General features: G+C 38.0%; 1 protein-coding gene across 8 annotated transcripts in view; it reads right to left on the reverse strand.

Moving 5' to 3' along the window:
• Positions 1-17,999, reverse strand: part of ARID1B (AT-rich interaction domain 1B) — a 311,032-nt gene that overhangs the window by 68,804 nt on the left and 224,229 nt on the right. For 4 of the 8 annotated variants that reach the window (XM_075267670.1, XM_075267671.1, XM_075267673.1 and 1 more), the window contains 2 exons: positions 14,451-14,757; positions 5,415-5,543 (listed from right to left, as the gene is read on the reverse strand). In XM_075267670.1, the coding sequence (XP_075123771.1) occupies positions 5,415-5,543; positions 14,451-14,757 (436 nt within the window). The remainder of the gene's footprint in view (positions 1-5,414; positions 5,544-14,450; positions 14,758-17,999) is intronic. The other 4 variants (XM_075267672.1, XM_075267669.1, XM_075267666.1 and 1 more) reach the window with 3 other exon arrangements.

A 17,999-nucleotide genomic window follows, 5' to 3' on the forward strand; every position in this document is an offset into this window, starting at 1 on the left:
ATGTCCTTATCTGTAATATGCCTGGATGATGTGATGCATTAATGGCACTAATGTGCTGAAATGAGTAGCTATTTTTCTAACAGATGGCCTAAGATTTCACAAATGCTATATGGTTTGAGATAGGGCACAGTGAACCTTTGGCTATGGGTATTATGGGCATAAGTGGTTCGGGACAGCTGATATACTTGATTTACTGAGCCTAATGTACAACTCTCTTATTGACGGTCAATCTGAACATCACTCCTTCAGTTGATCTTTACTTTAACAATGTGAAGGGGTCTTGGCCCTGAACCCCATAAGTCAAAACTTCTGACATGTCACTAAGAAACACCAATAGTTTTATTTTTATAGTTGATATGTTTCGTCTTATTTCCTTCTAGGATAATGAATAGACAGCGATGTATTCTCTTTGACCTTACTAATTTGCTGTTTGTCTGATGATTATACAATTACTAAACATGACAGGTACCCTCTAAATGTGTCGCAGAGAGTTGGAGCTTGCAGTCTTATATCTAAGGGCTCGTTCACATCTGCGTTGTAGGGTCCTTATTGCAGGTTTCCGTTTCCTGCATAAAACAGATGCAGGAGACGGAAGCCTGCAGGAGACTCTCTCACCCATTCATTTGAATGGGTGAGAAAGCTGTCCGGCCGTGCGCGGCAGTGAGCGTTTTGCGCTCTCCGCCGCGAAACCGGGTTTTATAATCCGGACACAGAGTCGGACATGCAGTACTCTGTGTCCGGATAAAAAAAATCCGGTTTCGCGGCGGAGAGCATAAAACGCTCACCGCCGCGCACGGCCGGACCCGGTCTATGGTTTCCGTCTTCTGGCATGCAGAAGACGGAAACCATAGAACGGAGACCACAGACGCAGGTGTGAACCCAGCGTAACTGAGGCATACTACCTTGAAAGCTATAAAAATTGTAATCATCAAATCTGCAGCTGCTCCTGCATTGTTTCTCAGTCTATGTTTTAAGCCATTGTACAACTTTTTAATGTTAGTCATCCCTTTCTGTAGTGTATGTACATGTTATAGGGTTGAGAAACCCTTTTAATTGAAGCGTTAGAGCACTTGATGAGCTCAATCAAGCGCTTCTTGTACAATGTTATTAAGTTAATTGTTGTGGCTTGTATGTTGGTCCCTCCTTGCAGAAACCTTTCTCACTTTGCTACTGGGAGTTATACTGCATTAGTTATGGACAGGAAAACTGCTTTTATAATCTGTACAAAACGTCAAATTTTCAATCTTTTCCGTGTCATATCTGGACTTTTTCATATCAGAAATTGTTTTTGTTGTTTTTTTTCCAGAGTAAGTAATGATCCATTTTAATTACTACCTTGGCCTACACAGATATTCTAAATCCAAACATTTATTTAAAATTAAAGAGAGTCTATCACCGCCCACAGCTACTTTAAACTACTCACATAGTGTTGTAGATGCTTTTAGCAAAATAAAAACAATACCTTTCTTATGTTTCAGAGTCCAGGGATGCATAGAAAAAGCACTTTTATTATTTATTAAAATTGAGGATCTTGGAGCATAGGGGAGTTTTCGTCTATTACTGAGCACTACTGTATCATCACTAAGCAAGCCCATCCTGCATCTAGTTGATCCTCACACTGCCCAGGGGGGGCGAACTGAATGCAGGATGGACTTGTTTAGTGATGATGCAGCAGTGCTCAGTAATAGACGAAAACTCCCCTTGTGTTCCAAGATCGTCATTTGAATAAAGAATAAAGGTGCTTTTTCTATGCATCCCTGGGGCTCTGAAACATAAGAAAGGTATCGTTTTTATTCAGCTAACAATATCTACAGCACTAATGGGATTGGTTTTAAGCAGCTGGGTCAGTGATAGACTCCCTTTAAATTATGGCCATATGTTATAATCCATTAGGAAACAATGGTGTATCTCTGGTGACTTTGATTTGATCAAAGTTAATTGTACAGTAAAACCCACAGGAATGCATATCATACACTATGTCTTCATAGTGAAACACTGTACAACTGATAAAACACTACGCACTCTTTATAAAGCTATGGCTTCTATAGCGCAGTAGGGTTCTTCTCATTTAGCCCTGTTAAAACACTGTGATACAATTATGTAAACTATCACTTGAAAAACTTTACGACATGTTTGACAAGTACACTTCCTACATAAAGGTAAATTAAATTATTACAAAAAAGAAAAAACATGAAAATTATTACATGTGGGAATGTGTGACATTCCTGCTCCGAAGATAAAGAAGAATTAATAAAAGAGATTGAATCTTCTTGAAATTAAGTCTGTAAGTGTTACGAAGTGAAAAGCTTTTACGTACAAAAATTTCCAAAGCTATTTCTAAGCTCATTTTTGATTGATAGGAATGTGTTATAGTTAAAAAAGGAATGTAACAAATACCAAGTACTTTAATTTAAGGATTTAAATAAATCAATTTATCAAGAAAATTACAAGATGCTTCTTGAATCCACATCAGTCATTAACATTTGTCATAGTGTAGAATTAAGAATTCTAAATACACTTTTAGAATTGTGCCCTATAATTCTTAGACAAGTAATATGCTGGGCCCTGAAGTAGGAGAAATATTGGATCCATAACAGTATTCATAAACCATGAGTTTCCTCATATAAAAAAAAGAGTTGCTTTAACCAATGGTCAAACAATGAAACTGCACTGGATCCTATGGCAACAGTGGGATCTTCTCAGTTGTACCAGGTCTATCAAGACAGTCGTGCAATTTACATTTGGGATGTATGTTTATTAGGGGGTGATAGGGGAGATGGCCACTTATGAAACCTTTGACACTAGGCCCACCAATATGTTAAAAAGGCCCTGTATAAAATGTTCACTTGATTGGGTCACTATTGAGTCACTGTCAAGCAAATATGTATTGATGTTTTAAAAGTCAAGGTAAATTTTACAGGAGCTTCCATGCTGCAGAATTTTATTGACAGTAACTCTGCAGCATGTTCTTAAGAGTAACCCTAATCATAGATAAATTTATATTTACTGGTTTCCATGTATTTTGCTTCTTCAAGAAATTATAATTGGGCCAGGAACGTATCAAGGAAATAATGACAAGAATGTAGCAACACTACTGACCCAACAAAAAACACTGCACACAAATCTGAGGCACACTGGTTTTCTAATGTGCAAGATCCTAGCGAATCTGATCATTTTCATCCCATAGAACAATCTAAATGGACAAAAAAAAAAAAATAGTAAAAAAAAAAAATATTCTACAACTTTTCCCTTATTATTACTTTGCATGAGAGGAGAATGTGATCTATGTAAAATGCTATCTATCTAAAATGTCTGTCAATTTTGATTAAATGTGAATTTTCTCTTTAGGAGTCACTTTAAGTTTACAGTACAATAGTTGTGTTGTAAACAGGGCCAGACAGGCAATTCTGGCAAATGTCAGATGGGCTGATAAGAGATGTTAATCCCAGTCAACTATGGTCCTGATTGTACTTTTGCCTCCTCCTGTACTGCTGACTGTGCACCTTTCTTGCCCCCTTAACACTGTTCCAAGTGACTAGGCCTCAGCAGTGGCCAGGATATTGGTGGCTGAAAGACCTGTAGTGATGTCATCAGTAACGTGAGTGGGTAGTTACTTGTGTGGATTTAAATAAATCAATTGTTCAAGTAAATTACAAGATGCTTCATGGACCTACATCAGTTTATTCACATTTGCTACACACCAGAATTGTGCCCTATAATTCTTAGACAAATAATCATCCCTTCAGCAGTGCCAATTTAGATGGTATAATATAATACCTCTGGTATAGTTACAGTGAAATATCAGCAAATATGCCATACCGTAGTTTTTTTTTTTTTTTTTATGAATGTGACTTTTGATCTTTTATACAGTGTTCTTCCATACTATATACAGCATTCTCTATTAGCATACACAGCATTTTACCTTATTAAATACAGCATCCTCCTTTATTACTGTATATACTGTACAACAGAAACCAGTAGCACAACTACACAGTGATCCCGCTACAGCGAGTGGTGCAAATAGCATAATGTTACTGGACCAAAGCAAGGGTTAAAAAAAGTCGTAAAAAGCAAAGGTAAACATCAGATATGATGCAACGTCTCAACTCAACAGTGTTTTGTTGGGTTGAAACATTGCGTTGTATCTGGTGATACGTGAGGGTAACAGTTTTGTCATGATGGAGCTCTTTTTTGGCAACATGACACTTATATAGGGACCTAACTAAACGAGCACCACGGTGGCTCAGTGGTTAGCACTGCAGTTTTGCAGCGCTGGAGTCCTAGGTTCAAATCCTGCCAAGGGCAACACCTGCAAGGAGTTTGTATGTTCTCCCCGTGTTTGCGTGGCTTTCCTCTGGGTACTCCGGTTTCCTCCCACACACCAAAGACATACTGATAGGAAATGTAGATTGTGAGCCCTATATGGTACAGTGACTGTCAATGTCTGTAAAGTGCTGCGGAATATGATGGCGCTATATAAGTAAGCATAATAAATAAAATAAAAACTGTTTCCCATAGCTTCCCAAATGTATTAAATGTACAGATTTTGTTGACTTTGATCAATAATATTTTATAGCCATCCTGTTTAAGTCTCGCTATAGATATTCTTACGGAATGTTTTTCTACCAACACCAAGAATGTTACTTGTTCTTTATATAATGACATGCAATGTGTATTTTTCTTCTTTATGTCCAATGTTCTATGACCCCGAAACAAAAGGCTAAATAAGTGTTTTCTTTTGAGTGCTTCAGTCTCCATGAATGATAACAGTGTGACCTAAAGAAATCAGAAACTGACAAACCACATAAACGACTTGAAGAGAGGCAACAAATATAAAAGCATTTCTAATCTTTCTGGAAAGACAAGATCATTGTCCTCTTCAAAAGCATAAAGAGACTTAAAAACACAGTTCTATGTATAAATTCAAGGTCAAAGCCACCTTTCTTAAGAAAGTCAGTTCTGAGTAACCGGAGCAGAAAACATTGCATTCATGGTAACCATGTATGTCACAAAACACTTTTCTTAGACAAAAACATACAATATGACAATCACAAAAAGAAACTAGTGAAATGAGTGGAACAGTTCTTGTGAGGTATCATTACAGCTACCCTTGCAGGCATGAAGGGTAGAAAGACCATGAGCCATGCAGAATGTTGTGGCAATGCCTAATAGACATGCACTTGCCCATCATCCAGGTTAGTAAAAGTACAACTTGCGAGTGTTAAGGCTTTTATAGCTGTTATAAAACTTCCACTGCTAGCAAACACACCATGGCAAGAAATACATGCCACACAAAGGCAAAGAAGAAGCACAAAGTCAGTACGTAAACAGTTAATAAAAAATAAAATAAATGAAAAGAACAAACATAACAAAAACTGATGGCCAGGGTCCCAGAGCAAGGCAATTCTACCTACCCGTACTGATCAGGTTGATGCATCATTGGAACCTGAGAGTTTCCATAGTTGGGATGCTGTGAGGAAAACATTGGGCGTCCGCCAGCACCAGACTGGCTGGGATAAGCAGGCGACCTAATGTATGGTGGCCTAAAGCAGGACAAAAGAACAAGCTACTTTGGATATGCACTTTAATCAGATGAGCTAATTAACATCTACCAGCAAACACACCCAAGAAAGAACAATCAGACAAGTAACATTTAATAAGACAAAAACCTGACAGGGAATGCTAACAATCTCTCTTTGTCTTTCTTTAATAAATAGATAAAAAAAAAAACTACAATGTAGGTTACAGGACATAGGTTCAATCTTTAAAAAAAAAAACAAAAAAAAAACCCTCCACTAACATGACATTTAGGACCTATCCTTAGAACGGACCATCAATATTTTTGCCTGGAAAGAAAAATATTTAAAGGGTTGCTGCCCTTTCATTATAGAGCAGCAACCAATCCCACTGGCCAGCTCTGAGTGCTGCCGACAGCCCAAAATCTAATGGTCCCAACCGATGGCACGATGATCAGAGCAAATTTAGTGAAGGTCAGTGGTATATGACATACAGCAGGAGTCTCAGTCTCAGCTGGGCAAAGGGTCCAAATATAGAAAAACATTTCAAGGGCTGCATTCCTCACAAATTCTATACAATACAAATTTATTGTTAAATAACCCCAGCAGTGGCTTTCACATAGTTTAATATCCCCCAGCAGTGGCCCCCATATAGTATAACGTCCGCCCACAGCACTGGCCCCACACAATTTATTGTCCCCCAGGAGTAGCCACATATTTTAACGTTCCCCACCAATGGCCTCTAGCCAGTACTTACCTCACTGCTCCCGGTCACGCGCTGTTCCCCTGCTCCAGGCGCACATATTACACTGGAGTGCGTCCACAGCAGGGGAAGAGAGTGGGAGGTGCCGAAGAGGTAAGTATATACACTGAAGCGGCTGCAAGCTTGTAGGCCGCAAACCTGCTTGAGAAGCACCAGAAGTGGGTCAGGAGTTCTTTTCTCACAAAAGCTTTTCTGTTACAATTCTTCAGAACTTAAGTTACTGAGTCTACAAATATATGGGCAGATAAACCAATACTTGTCTGTTATCCAGTCCAAAATTTATAACTACATCACAGTGTCTGATGCTGTTTGAAAATATGGCGTACTTTTAGATTGTCCAGTCTATCTTTACATCACTAATTAGTTGGCTTAGTAACCCACAAAGTCTTCCACACTAAATACACTTTTGTTTGTTTTTGCTAGGCAAGTGGATAAAAATATCCTTACTGTTTGCAATCATTAAGGAAGCATAAAATTGGTTCTAGCGCTGTTCTCCGACCATTCTAAGACACGGTCTTCTCCCTGTATTCTAGAGTGTGTGACCACACCATTGTAGTTTTGCCTCTATTGGCTCTTTTGTCGGTCATTACTGGAAAGTTGTCTGACATTAAGAAGGACCTCTTGGGGCATTTTCTCATGGCCGCCAAGGCAGTCATTCCAAGGCATTGGCGCAGCTCCACCCTGCCCACCCTTCTCGAGTTTCTACAGGAATTCCTTCTTATCCGGAGAATGGAGGCCCTGGTTGCCGAGGACTCTCCTTACCCCTCTAGGTTTGAACAGCTCTGGTGGCCCTGGGTGATATTCCAGGAGTCATCTGACTTCTCCTCTTCTTTCTCTTTAGAGGAGACCTAGCTGCGCTTCTGACCTTCTTCTTCTCCTTTTTTCCTTCCCCTTCCTGGTTTTCCTTCGTTTTTTTTTGTCCATCTTTTTTTGTCCATCTATGTAGCTTTTTTATTCTGTTTGTTTCTCTTGCCCTTCGTTTCCTCCCCTTGTTCTCTTCTTGTTTGGCTTTTATTGGTTGGCCCATGCGGCCGATTTGTATTATTTCTATTTTTGCCTTGACAATGAGTATTATATTATATTTTGTCGGTCGGGGGCGTCCCCCTCGCCCGTTCATATCGATCAGGGCCTGCGTGCCTTGCTTTCAGATTTCCATGTTTGTTCTGTTCTTAAATTACAAAACCTTCAATAAATAAAATTGGTTCTACTACAGCATGCTGGGTGCCTGTCATGTTGGTTTTTTACTTTTTTTTTTTTTTTCCGTCGATATGGCATAGTTTAAAAAATATCACATTTTAGAACATTGTGATATTTGGTCACTATTGTTTATTATTGCAGTTTCTAAATCACACAAATGTAAAGGTTCCCTATGAAAACAGGTTCCCTACTGGACTGCCTAAAACCACAAAGCCAAATTCGGCCAGATTTCCTGGCCCCAACGCAACTCAGTTGAATTAAACTCAGCATGTCCGTTGATTTAAGCCAGGTTTGGTCCTGTAAAACTAGACCCAAACCCGGCCATGTAAAGCATCCCCCAGGGGGTCAGGAACTGAACTACTAAATATATTCATTATGCAACATTTTCCCAATACATAAGTTTTACGGGTCATTTAGCGGTCTCACTGAGATCTTTAGCGAACGTTGTTCTAGAAGTAAACATTAAGCATCTTTGGAAATGATCCGTAATAAAAAATTCTCTTCTATTTTGAGTGGCCCCAGGAGTGACAAACTACAACCGACCATTATGTAGTCTGATACTGTAGGTATTCTTCTTTATCTCTTGGTAATTGAGCATGAAGTAGAAAACAGATGGAACAGTATGACTGCAGAGTTTGTATGCAGTTTGTTAGACAAAGTTGCAGAGGCCTGCAACAGAACTATAGATACAAAACAAGAAGTAGTCTCATGTTAAGAATTCACAAAGTATAGGAAGCGCTGAAACAGGAAGTAATAGAAAGGAAATTCTAGCATCAATAAAAATAGTCAACTTTATCTTGTATCCTTAAAATCCACAAGAACCGGTAAACATTGCTTTTTAAGGTTTAGTTGCTCTAGTCATAGTAGTTGTTATAGTATACTATGACTAACAATCACTAAAGCCTGAAACGCGTAAGCGCATCACCTATTCCTGGAGATTTTATTGATATGAAATAAAGTTGCCAATATTCATGGATGAGACAAAATGGTAGGTAGTATAGCCTATTTGTAAGATACTATTTTTATTTTAGATTTCTTGGAACAAAATAAAAGTTTAAATGTGATCGCATCCGTCAAAATAAAGAGATGTTCAGAGCCTTTTTAATCTTTTCATTCCTGCTCTTTAGTCATCGAGCACAAGTTGATAGATAATGATAGAAGTTGATAGCTACATTTTATGATATAGGAAAGGAAACCTATTTCAGCAATGCTACAATGATAACATTAGGTTTACATTTATATTGGTAATGTGCTTATGAAATGCATTTCACATGTCATTTAAATGCTATAGCTTTTAACTTCTATACTTTTTTATGTGAACTATTTATTTATGAGATTTTGGCAATATGTGTAAGCCAAAAAATGTCTGATAAAATATAAAGGAAAATGGGACATTCTGAATTGGCAGCCTTCATGAATCCAAATGAATGAAGTGTAACAAATAAACCACATTGGACTGTAGTCATCTAAAATGTAGTTACGTGAAAAAATAACCATCTCCACAGCTACCAATTAAACATTAGTTGCACAGCTAGAATTGATCGTACCCTTTTATATTCCACAAAACAACAAATGGATGTATTCTCCACAATAAAGATCTAATGAAAAATATTTGCAGTGGAATAAATGTGTTGATGAGACTGTGACTAGAGATGAGCGAACAGTAAAATGTTCGAGGTTCGATATTCATTTCGAGTAGCCCCTCAATATTCGACTACTCTAATCGAATATCGAACCCTATTATAGTCTACGGGGGGAAAATGCTCGTTTCAGGGGTAGGCAACATTCGATCAAATTATACTTACCAAATCCACGAGTAAGGGTCGGGCTGGATCCTCCGAGAAGTCTTCTCCGTGCAGCGTCCCTGCGGCATCTTCCGGCTCTGAATTCACTCTGCCAGGCATCGGGCCTGGGCAGAGCCGACTGCGCATGCCTGCACTACAAGCAGACATGTGCAGTCGGCTCTGCCCAGGCCCGATGCCTGGCAGAGTGAAGTCAGAGCCGGAAGACGCTGTGGGGAATCTGCACAGAGAAGACTTCTAAAGGTAGGAGAAGAGCCAGCGTTGATTGGCCGACTGTATAGCATTCAGCCAATCAATGCTGGTTCTGCATCGAACTTTTCCATTCTAATAGCGAGTGATGTCGAATACCGTAGTATTCGATCAAATACCTACTCGATCGAATACTACTCGCTCATCTCTAATTGTGACCCAACAGTTGCTGTAAGCAAGCTTCTATGACAGCATTATGGCGAAAAGTGACACACAAATGACTTGAGCTCTCTATACCAGAAGAAACCACCATTTTTCTGCAACCTTTTATGTGTGTAGTTTCACACACTGGTGGAGCTGAAGCTACAACAAAGCAAAACCTACAACATATGAAAGGCAGGGTTGTGTACTGTGCTATTTTCTCTTTGGCATGGCAAATTTTCAACAGACCATAGATTATGTGATAGACCTAACAGTTACTGGAAGGGAAGTATTTAATGAATTATATTTATTTATATCATATTTGTTGTAGTAAAGGTTCATAAAGTTTTCTAACTTTCCTTTGTATTACATTTAATTCAATGACCTACTGGCTACACAATGGAAAAAGCACAACAGTCCCATGGTCAGGTTTTGTCTGTGACGGTAGGAAGGATGGAAGAGGTGAAGGATATGTATAAGTTGTTGAGAAATATAGAGGCGGCATAGAAAATGTGAACATACTACTGCCAGGGCAAGGAGAATTGGGGCTCTCCACAGAACATGTACTTCATATAACTGTAATACTGGGTATTACAGAGAGAAATGATTTTGCCATTTTTTTTCTAACGAGAAGTGTACAATAAAATGAATCACAGTATCCTTCACAAACTGTTCCTGCAATATCACCTTCAACACAATATGTCTGCAATGTAACATGAGTGATTTTGCACCTCTGCCGCACTAGGTTTAATACATATCTGTTTAATGGACAGCATGGTGGCTCAGTGGTTAGCACTGCAGCCATGCAGCGCTGGAGTCCTGGGTTTGAATCCCACCAAGGACAACATCTACAAGGAGTTTGTATGTTCTCTCCATGTTTGCGTGGGTTTCCTCCGGGTACTCCGGTTTCCTCCCACACACCAAAGACATATTGATAGGGAATTTAGATTGTGAGCCCTATATGGGATAGTGACTGTCAATGTCTGTAAAGTGCTGTGGAATATGATAGTGCTATATAAGTAAGCATAATAAATAAATAATATGCAGATTTCTCCAGTATCTTTGATTTATTATAGACAAAACCTTAGGTGGCTTCTATACATGATGCAGTTATAATGGAAATACTTCTTACTTCTCTTTAGTTGCATCAACTCCAGATCTTGGTTTACAAAATAGATGATTATTAACCAAATCTGCAATATGTGTATGAGGCCTTAATGCAATACCACACACAGCCCCTGAAGGGGTTCTTTATTTTTGGTGAATGCAGATGTTCTATTCTAATCATATCAACCCCCTGTTCTCAGGATTGGTAGGGTTTTCATTGGTCAGACAATCACTAACCAGCTATTTATCTTCTATCCTATGGACAGACAATAAATAGGCTTCATGGTATACCCCTTTTATTAATAGCATTTGATAGAAATTCAATATAAACACACAACTTTCCAATAGTAATATGACAACATTCATAAAAGTTATGAATGTGAAAGGGACATTAGCTACAACACAGGTATTATAATAGGAATATAGTGGATAGCTACGTTATTTGTTACAGCATTACTGTCTAGTTTAACAGGGAATTACACCTTTATCATTCAAATTCAGATTTCAGCATTGTAGGTGTATTGCAATATAACCACTTTTGTACAGTACATGTAGTTACATGCCAAAAACAGAGAGAGAAATGTAAAAAGCTTGTCTTTAGCGTTGTGCATACTGGTGTGGCTACATAAATAATAATTAAAAAACAGTAATAGTCCCTGATATCTCTCTGAAAGCAGAGACATTAGTTGGGTTGGTTTGGACTATTTCGGCCAACAATCAAAAAAACAAACAAAAACAAATTAGCATTCGTAGTGACCAATGCAAGACATCTGTCTGCCAAAAATACCTGCCATATTGGAAATTTTAGCTCATTATTTGGTCAAAAATAAGTGTGGGTAACAGGACATCTTTTTTTTCCCTCCCCAATTGCCCCCTGATCGGGCAGTTTAGTTTTCATGTTGCTTATTTAAACAATCCCTTGGCCAATTGTTACCTAACGTGTTTGGCTGGACTTCCGTCATAGGATGACAGCAATGACCATTAAATTGTGGAAGAGAATGGTCATAGACTGATTCTGTATCCATTCCCATTGACACTAATGTAAACAACATGATTGTTTCCTTTTGTAACATTTTATGTTTCTTTACTTTTGTCTACTTTGTTTACTTTAGTAACTAAAGATAAATTCATGCATATACTGTATGACTTTATTTTCAAACATGACAGAAGATAGCTGCCATCATGTTAGTGTCAATGGGAATGGACACAGAAACAGTCTGTAACCATTCTCTATGAAGTTTAATGTCTGTCATTGTCATCCTATGACGGTAGACAACAACGGGCATTTACCACGGCAGTATAAACTCACCCTTACTATGTAAAACCTTTAAATATTTAGGTACTAAGTCTTAGGAGTCTGAACCAGTAAGACTATCTTTAAAGGGGTTGTAAGGCTGACAAAAAGTATTCATAAAAAGGGCTAAGAATAGTGTTTAAATAAAATAAATAAATAAATAAATCATTCTCTGCTTACTTAGTCTTCCACCATTTCTAATGTGTAACGGGTACACCAGGTCCTGATCTCTCTTGAAACACAGGAAAAGACCAGTTATCTGATCAATGGCTTAATCTGGTCACTGCTGTGGTTATCGGTTAAATGAACAGTCATTTTCTTCTGTGTTGAAAGGCAAAAAGAAGGTGGGGGCTTGAGATGTGTCAGAACTGGAGCAGCGGGAGATCAGAGAGTTGAGTATTTTTCTTGGGCAAGCAAACTTTAGGAGGAATAAACTAGATTTTTGGCATGAAGCAAGCACAAAAAAAAAATAAAAAAAAATCTGAGCTGAATGGTGTATAAACTTTGCCAGAAAGTTATCTGGAGGTGCATTGGTGTGAATTGAATTATCACAAGTGAAGTCTTATCTAAAACACAGTTTTACAGATTAAGATGAGATAGACTAGGTTTTCATCTGCATCTGAGTCTCCATAGGAGAAAATTGACAGAGAGAGAAAAGTCCTGCACGGAGACCTGACGGACACCCAGTGGACCCCATTATAGTCTATGGTGTCAGCAGGTAACTGCTGTTTTAATGAACGGTCTCTCCTGAACCTAGGATTAACCTATTATTTAGCCCAAATTGTAAGGAGGTCATTTGTAATATGTAACCAGATTGGAAGCATCATCAGTTCTTAAAGGAAACGTTCTGCCAATATATTACTTTTTCACAAGGGTAGGATGAAGCCAGTTCTCCCTGGTTGCCGACCCGGCTGTTAAAAATAGCTAGTTCTGAATATTGATCCCTGCCCAACCACTAGTAGGCCACAAGCCACATTAGGCCTGCGGCCTACAAGCTGTGGGGAGAAAGGTAAGAGAGGTAAGTTTTAGTTCATTACTTGCTTCTCCCCCCCCCCACTTCCTTCTCTGGGTGCACAACATATCCCAGGTCAGTGTTGGGAGTGGGCCAGATAGAAAAGAGATGAGTATGGAGCTAATACTCACATCTGATGTACGGAGTGGTTATGGAGTCTATTATACTTTATAGGGGCAGTAATGTGGCCTTTATATTGTATGGGGGCAGGGATGGGGCCATTATAATGTATACAGCAGTGATGGGGCCATTCTACTATATAACAGGGGCTATTTTTCTTGGCCTGTATATCACCCACTCCCAAAAAAATTGAGCGGTGCTCTTCGTGTCACAAGACCACCTACCACCTTCCCCCCTGCAGAAGCAGTAAATAAATTTGAATGTCACCCCTGGATTGGAGCTTATTCATTGAGGTGTATGGGGGAGCTTTCTAGGTATGGTCAGTACAGGGATGGCGATAATCTTTGACATCATCTGTTTTCAGAAGTGGAGCCAATGATGGGTTAATGGTTTTGTCCATAATGGCGCTATATAAATGAGGTGACTGCCGAAGAGAAAACTCCTATAGAATTATCTAAGAAATGATTAGCCTAAGGGGCAGGAGCGAAAACTGCAGGATTTAATATATTTTTTTTTCCTTTTGTTAAAATATGGATAGTGACTTGGAATTAAAAAAAAAAAAAACACCTGGGAACCGCAACAATTAAAACTTTAAGATATATTCTTTCTCCTAGGAATTTTTACAGCAGCAGCAAAGTGGATTCAAAATCTCATCCCCATGCTGGAAAAAAAAAATCGGTACAAAATATGAGAAGACATTGACCGATAGTATGTCATTTACAGTATATGTTGGAAATTTTATATGTGGATTTTTCTCTTTGCACTGCAAAGGTTGAAATCTATAATCAGGTTAGCAGGATCAAAATCCACATTAAAATGAATCATTTTGAGGTTGTCTGCTGCGGATTACAAAGAGAAATGCTGCAGTGTTTCTGCTGCAGATTTCCATCCTAAGGGACACATACCCTTCCAGGCTGCTGTTGTATGCAGCTGAAATATTTAGATAGGTAGGAAAGTAGAGAGATGGAGATTTTAAATGCTGCAGCACTGAGATAAAGGCTAGTCTATTAACCCAGCACCAGTAATAGTAGTAAATGAAAATACAGAATGTATATTAAATAAATTAAAATTGAAACTGTATTTTAAATCCTAATTAAAAAAGAAAATGAATGTGTAAGTGATCTAATCTGAGTATTCTTCGAGTTAGAGCATTGGCTAAACAGTATTCTATTTTACTTGGTTAGAAGTAGTACATAAAAGAAAATCGTACATCATAATACACTTTACATGCGTAACATTAAAAACATACCTATTCTGTGCAGAGTTAGCAGCTGCCTGCATTACTGCAGCTGCTGCCTCCTGCGCCTTACGATTCACAGTAGGCATGGGTGGACCCATCCCTGGACCTCCTTGTTGAGAGTTAGGAGTCATACTGCCCATGTTTCCAGGATACGGCCTGCTCTGTACTGCACTTCCAGGCATTCTTCCCATATTCATGGAGCTATTTGGTCCATGTGCATGCATCTGGCTGTTCGTATTCATGTTCATGCCGGGACCAGGACCACTGTAATTCGTGTTTGGTACTCCAGTATATGATGGCGGTCTTGAGTAACTTCCTTAAATAATGAAGTTTAATAATGTTAGAACGATTACAAGGCGTACAATAGATAGTACAAGCAGAAAAAGATTGCAAGAAAATATCTGATACCTTAAAGTACCTTCAATTATAAACAACTTTTCATAAATGAATAATGCATGTGCATATAAGAAACTTCATAATATATTTTTTTAAGGAGAGGTTTCTTTTTTCACTTATTGGGCTACTTTCCTTTACATAGAGTCCTTAGTGGTAGCCTGCTCACACACAGAGCTCTATGGAGAAGGGAGGGGGGCAAAGAGGATGTTAACGGAGTTACTGCCTCTTATCTCTAGCATAGCAGTATTAAGAGAGGTCCCCCTTCACTAACAGAATAACATCAGTGTGTAACAGCAGCAGTTATCTTTGTGTGTTTTCCAGTTGCCTCTTTCTACCTCTCCCTTCTCCATAATATCTAAAAAGTAACTCCACTTGATAGACTGAGAAGACAACATATTTATTGAATAAGATATAATACAAAGTTTCTCAATTTTTCCTGTACTCTTAATTTCTGAAAAGGTTTTTTTTTTCTAATTAGAGGTATGTTTTAAGTGCAGGACTGTCAAACATAATGCATCATCAGACAGGGACCAACTCAATTGTACAGCACAGTATTTCTCTATACAAGCCATATACCAGATTAAAAAAGGGCAGAAAATAAGGCTACAAAAAATCATCAAGGAATGTTATCCAAAAAGAAGACCGACCCTTCTGAAAAAAAAAAAAAATTGTGACAGATGTATATAATCTTTATTACAATGTCCTTTCACAAAAGCAGACTTTTAGGCAACCTCGGAAAAGCCATAGGCAAAATAATGGGTATTTTCATTTAATTTATTGTAGCTGAAGCAGCATCTCCAGCCTGCAGCATGAACCCCCCGCCAGCATTTCTAAACATCAATCACTTAATCACAGTACTCAAGCACTTTAGTGAAGAGGTTAAAATCGGGAATAATAAAAATGCACAAAGCTTTTTATGGGGGAAAAAAAAAAAAAAAAGCTTGAGGGCGTAAGTTAACCTACATTCATTTTTGTATAAAACTTACTACTGAACTTCACTAGGACTGTGAGGCAGCATGCCAGATTTCAAATCAAAGCCATCACTGATCTTTTTATTTATTTTATTATTTTAGGAAGGGAAAATGCACCTTGAGCTTTTTATATGCAGCATTGCTTATTATAAGCTTGTGTCAAGAATCTGGCAAGAGATACTAGGCATTCTGTCCAAATAATGACAGACATAGCACTCTGAGATTCGGGGAGAAGTAGATTGACACATACAGGAGATGAAAGGTTTAGCTGTCAAGTCTTCCAGCCCAACACAATGGAAATCACAAGTCATATTCTTATACAAGGGCTAGAACGCTAGTTTGCTTTTTCTGTATAAAAATCTAGTTTGATGTATCTAAATATAACACAAAATGACTGTATAAGAGAGCAGAGCATTATTCACAGTTACCCACCTTTCCTCCCACTAGAAGTGAACGCTAATCTAAGAACGTCTATGAATAGCCATTTCTAGAGTTTTGTCTACACAATTTTAAAACTGCCCAGTCTAATACATGCCTGCTTTATGGACCCATGGTTTTTCTTCATCAGGAAGACCCTGAGGAGTTTTTCTCCTCATACTGCAAGAGTTATGCAGCCATGTCTACTGTAACTATCACATTGTACATACAACAATTCTATTTATTATAGGAACATAATAATTGTATCACTTATTGTGTATCATCAGGATTACTCTCAATCTGCATAATAATTGGCCATGGTCGTCAGATCTCTTATCTCTTGAATTATTGGCAATGAATCCAACACCTTAAGGGGTCTTATAGATGCTATACCAATCTTATACTATAGCTATACATGAAACAAATGTAAGCAAAAAATTTACATGTATTACATTGACTCTGAAAACTAATACTGTTGGGAAATCAATAACCTTTTGTTGCCTCTTTTCTAGTAAATATTCACTCTTTTTGGCTTAAGGCTGTGTTCACACATGTGGTAGTGAGAGGCACAGCCAATTAGTACTTGGCAAAACCCCACATTCTAAATATACTTTTCTCTATTAATTTGCAATAGCAATGCAGCCAAAAAATACATCACAAACAGTGGGTTCCCATATAGCACCACTACCACAATACAGCAGGTAACGTCTTCCTTAACCACTAATATGTGGACTAATGATTACAGTAGAGAAAGATTAAAGCAGACCAGGAAGGATTCATGGCTTTAAAGGAAATGTGTTGCCAGAAAATGAAAAAAGTTTTCAGTCAAGTTTTATGTTAAATGTAGTTTTAAAGAATTTTTAATGAGGTTTCCATGTTATTATCTATAGTAAAAAAATAAAAAAAAGTGAAAAGTTATACAGTTCTGACTGTCCACAAGGACATATAATATGGTGATACTACCCATTTTCTGTAGGAGATTTCTTTGCAGCAGCCCCCAGACTTATCACCATACTGATGATCACAGGTATCAAAACATAAAAAAAAACCAAAAAAAACCCCAATAGGATCTGCTCCAGACCATTCTGTCTATGGCTCAAGGTCCTTTTATAGGAAACAGGAAATCACAGAATATTTTAGGCGTACTGGCAAAAATACAGTATAGACCAAAACTTTGGACACACCTTCCCATTCAAAGAGTTTTCTGTATTTTCATGACTACAAAAATTGTAGATTCACATGTGTATCCACCTGACTTCTGCACAACACAACTGATGATCCCAACCCCATTTATAAGGCCAGAAATCCCACTTATTAAACCCGACAGGGCACACCATTTCCGGTGACTACCTCATCAAGAGATTTTCAGTTGTTTCACACTTTATTGTGAAGTATATAATCCCACATGTGTTATTGATGCCTTCAGTCATGAAAAACACAGAAAACTCTTTGAATGAGAAGGTGTGTCCAAACTTTTGGTCTGAACTTTGTATATATATATATATATATATATATATATATATATATATATATATATATATATATATAATGTATATGTATGTATGTATCAATCATTTCCTTGCAACACAATCCTTTATAATCATTGTTTCATGGGTCCCCAGAAGCCCTATTGACACACAATTGTCATTATTTGAGACAATACTGAAGTTATTTTTCAGAATACCAATAATTTCCTTCCCAATAACATGTAGAAATCATAGTTCTGTTTCCCTATATTACTGATTCACGATTATGGGATCCATCAGTACATTTA

Source organism: Leptodactylus fuscus, chromosome 3, assembly GCF_031893055.1.
Source record: "Leptodactylus fuscus isolate aLepFus1 chromosome 3, aLepFus1.hap2, whole genome shotgun sequence".
NCBI classification, from domain to species: Eukaryota; Metazoa; Chordata; class Amphibia; order Anura; family Leptodactylidae; genus Leptodactylus; species Leptodactylus fuscus.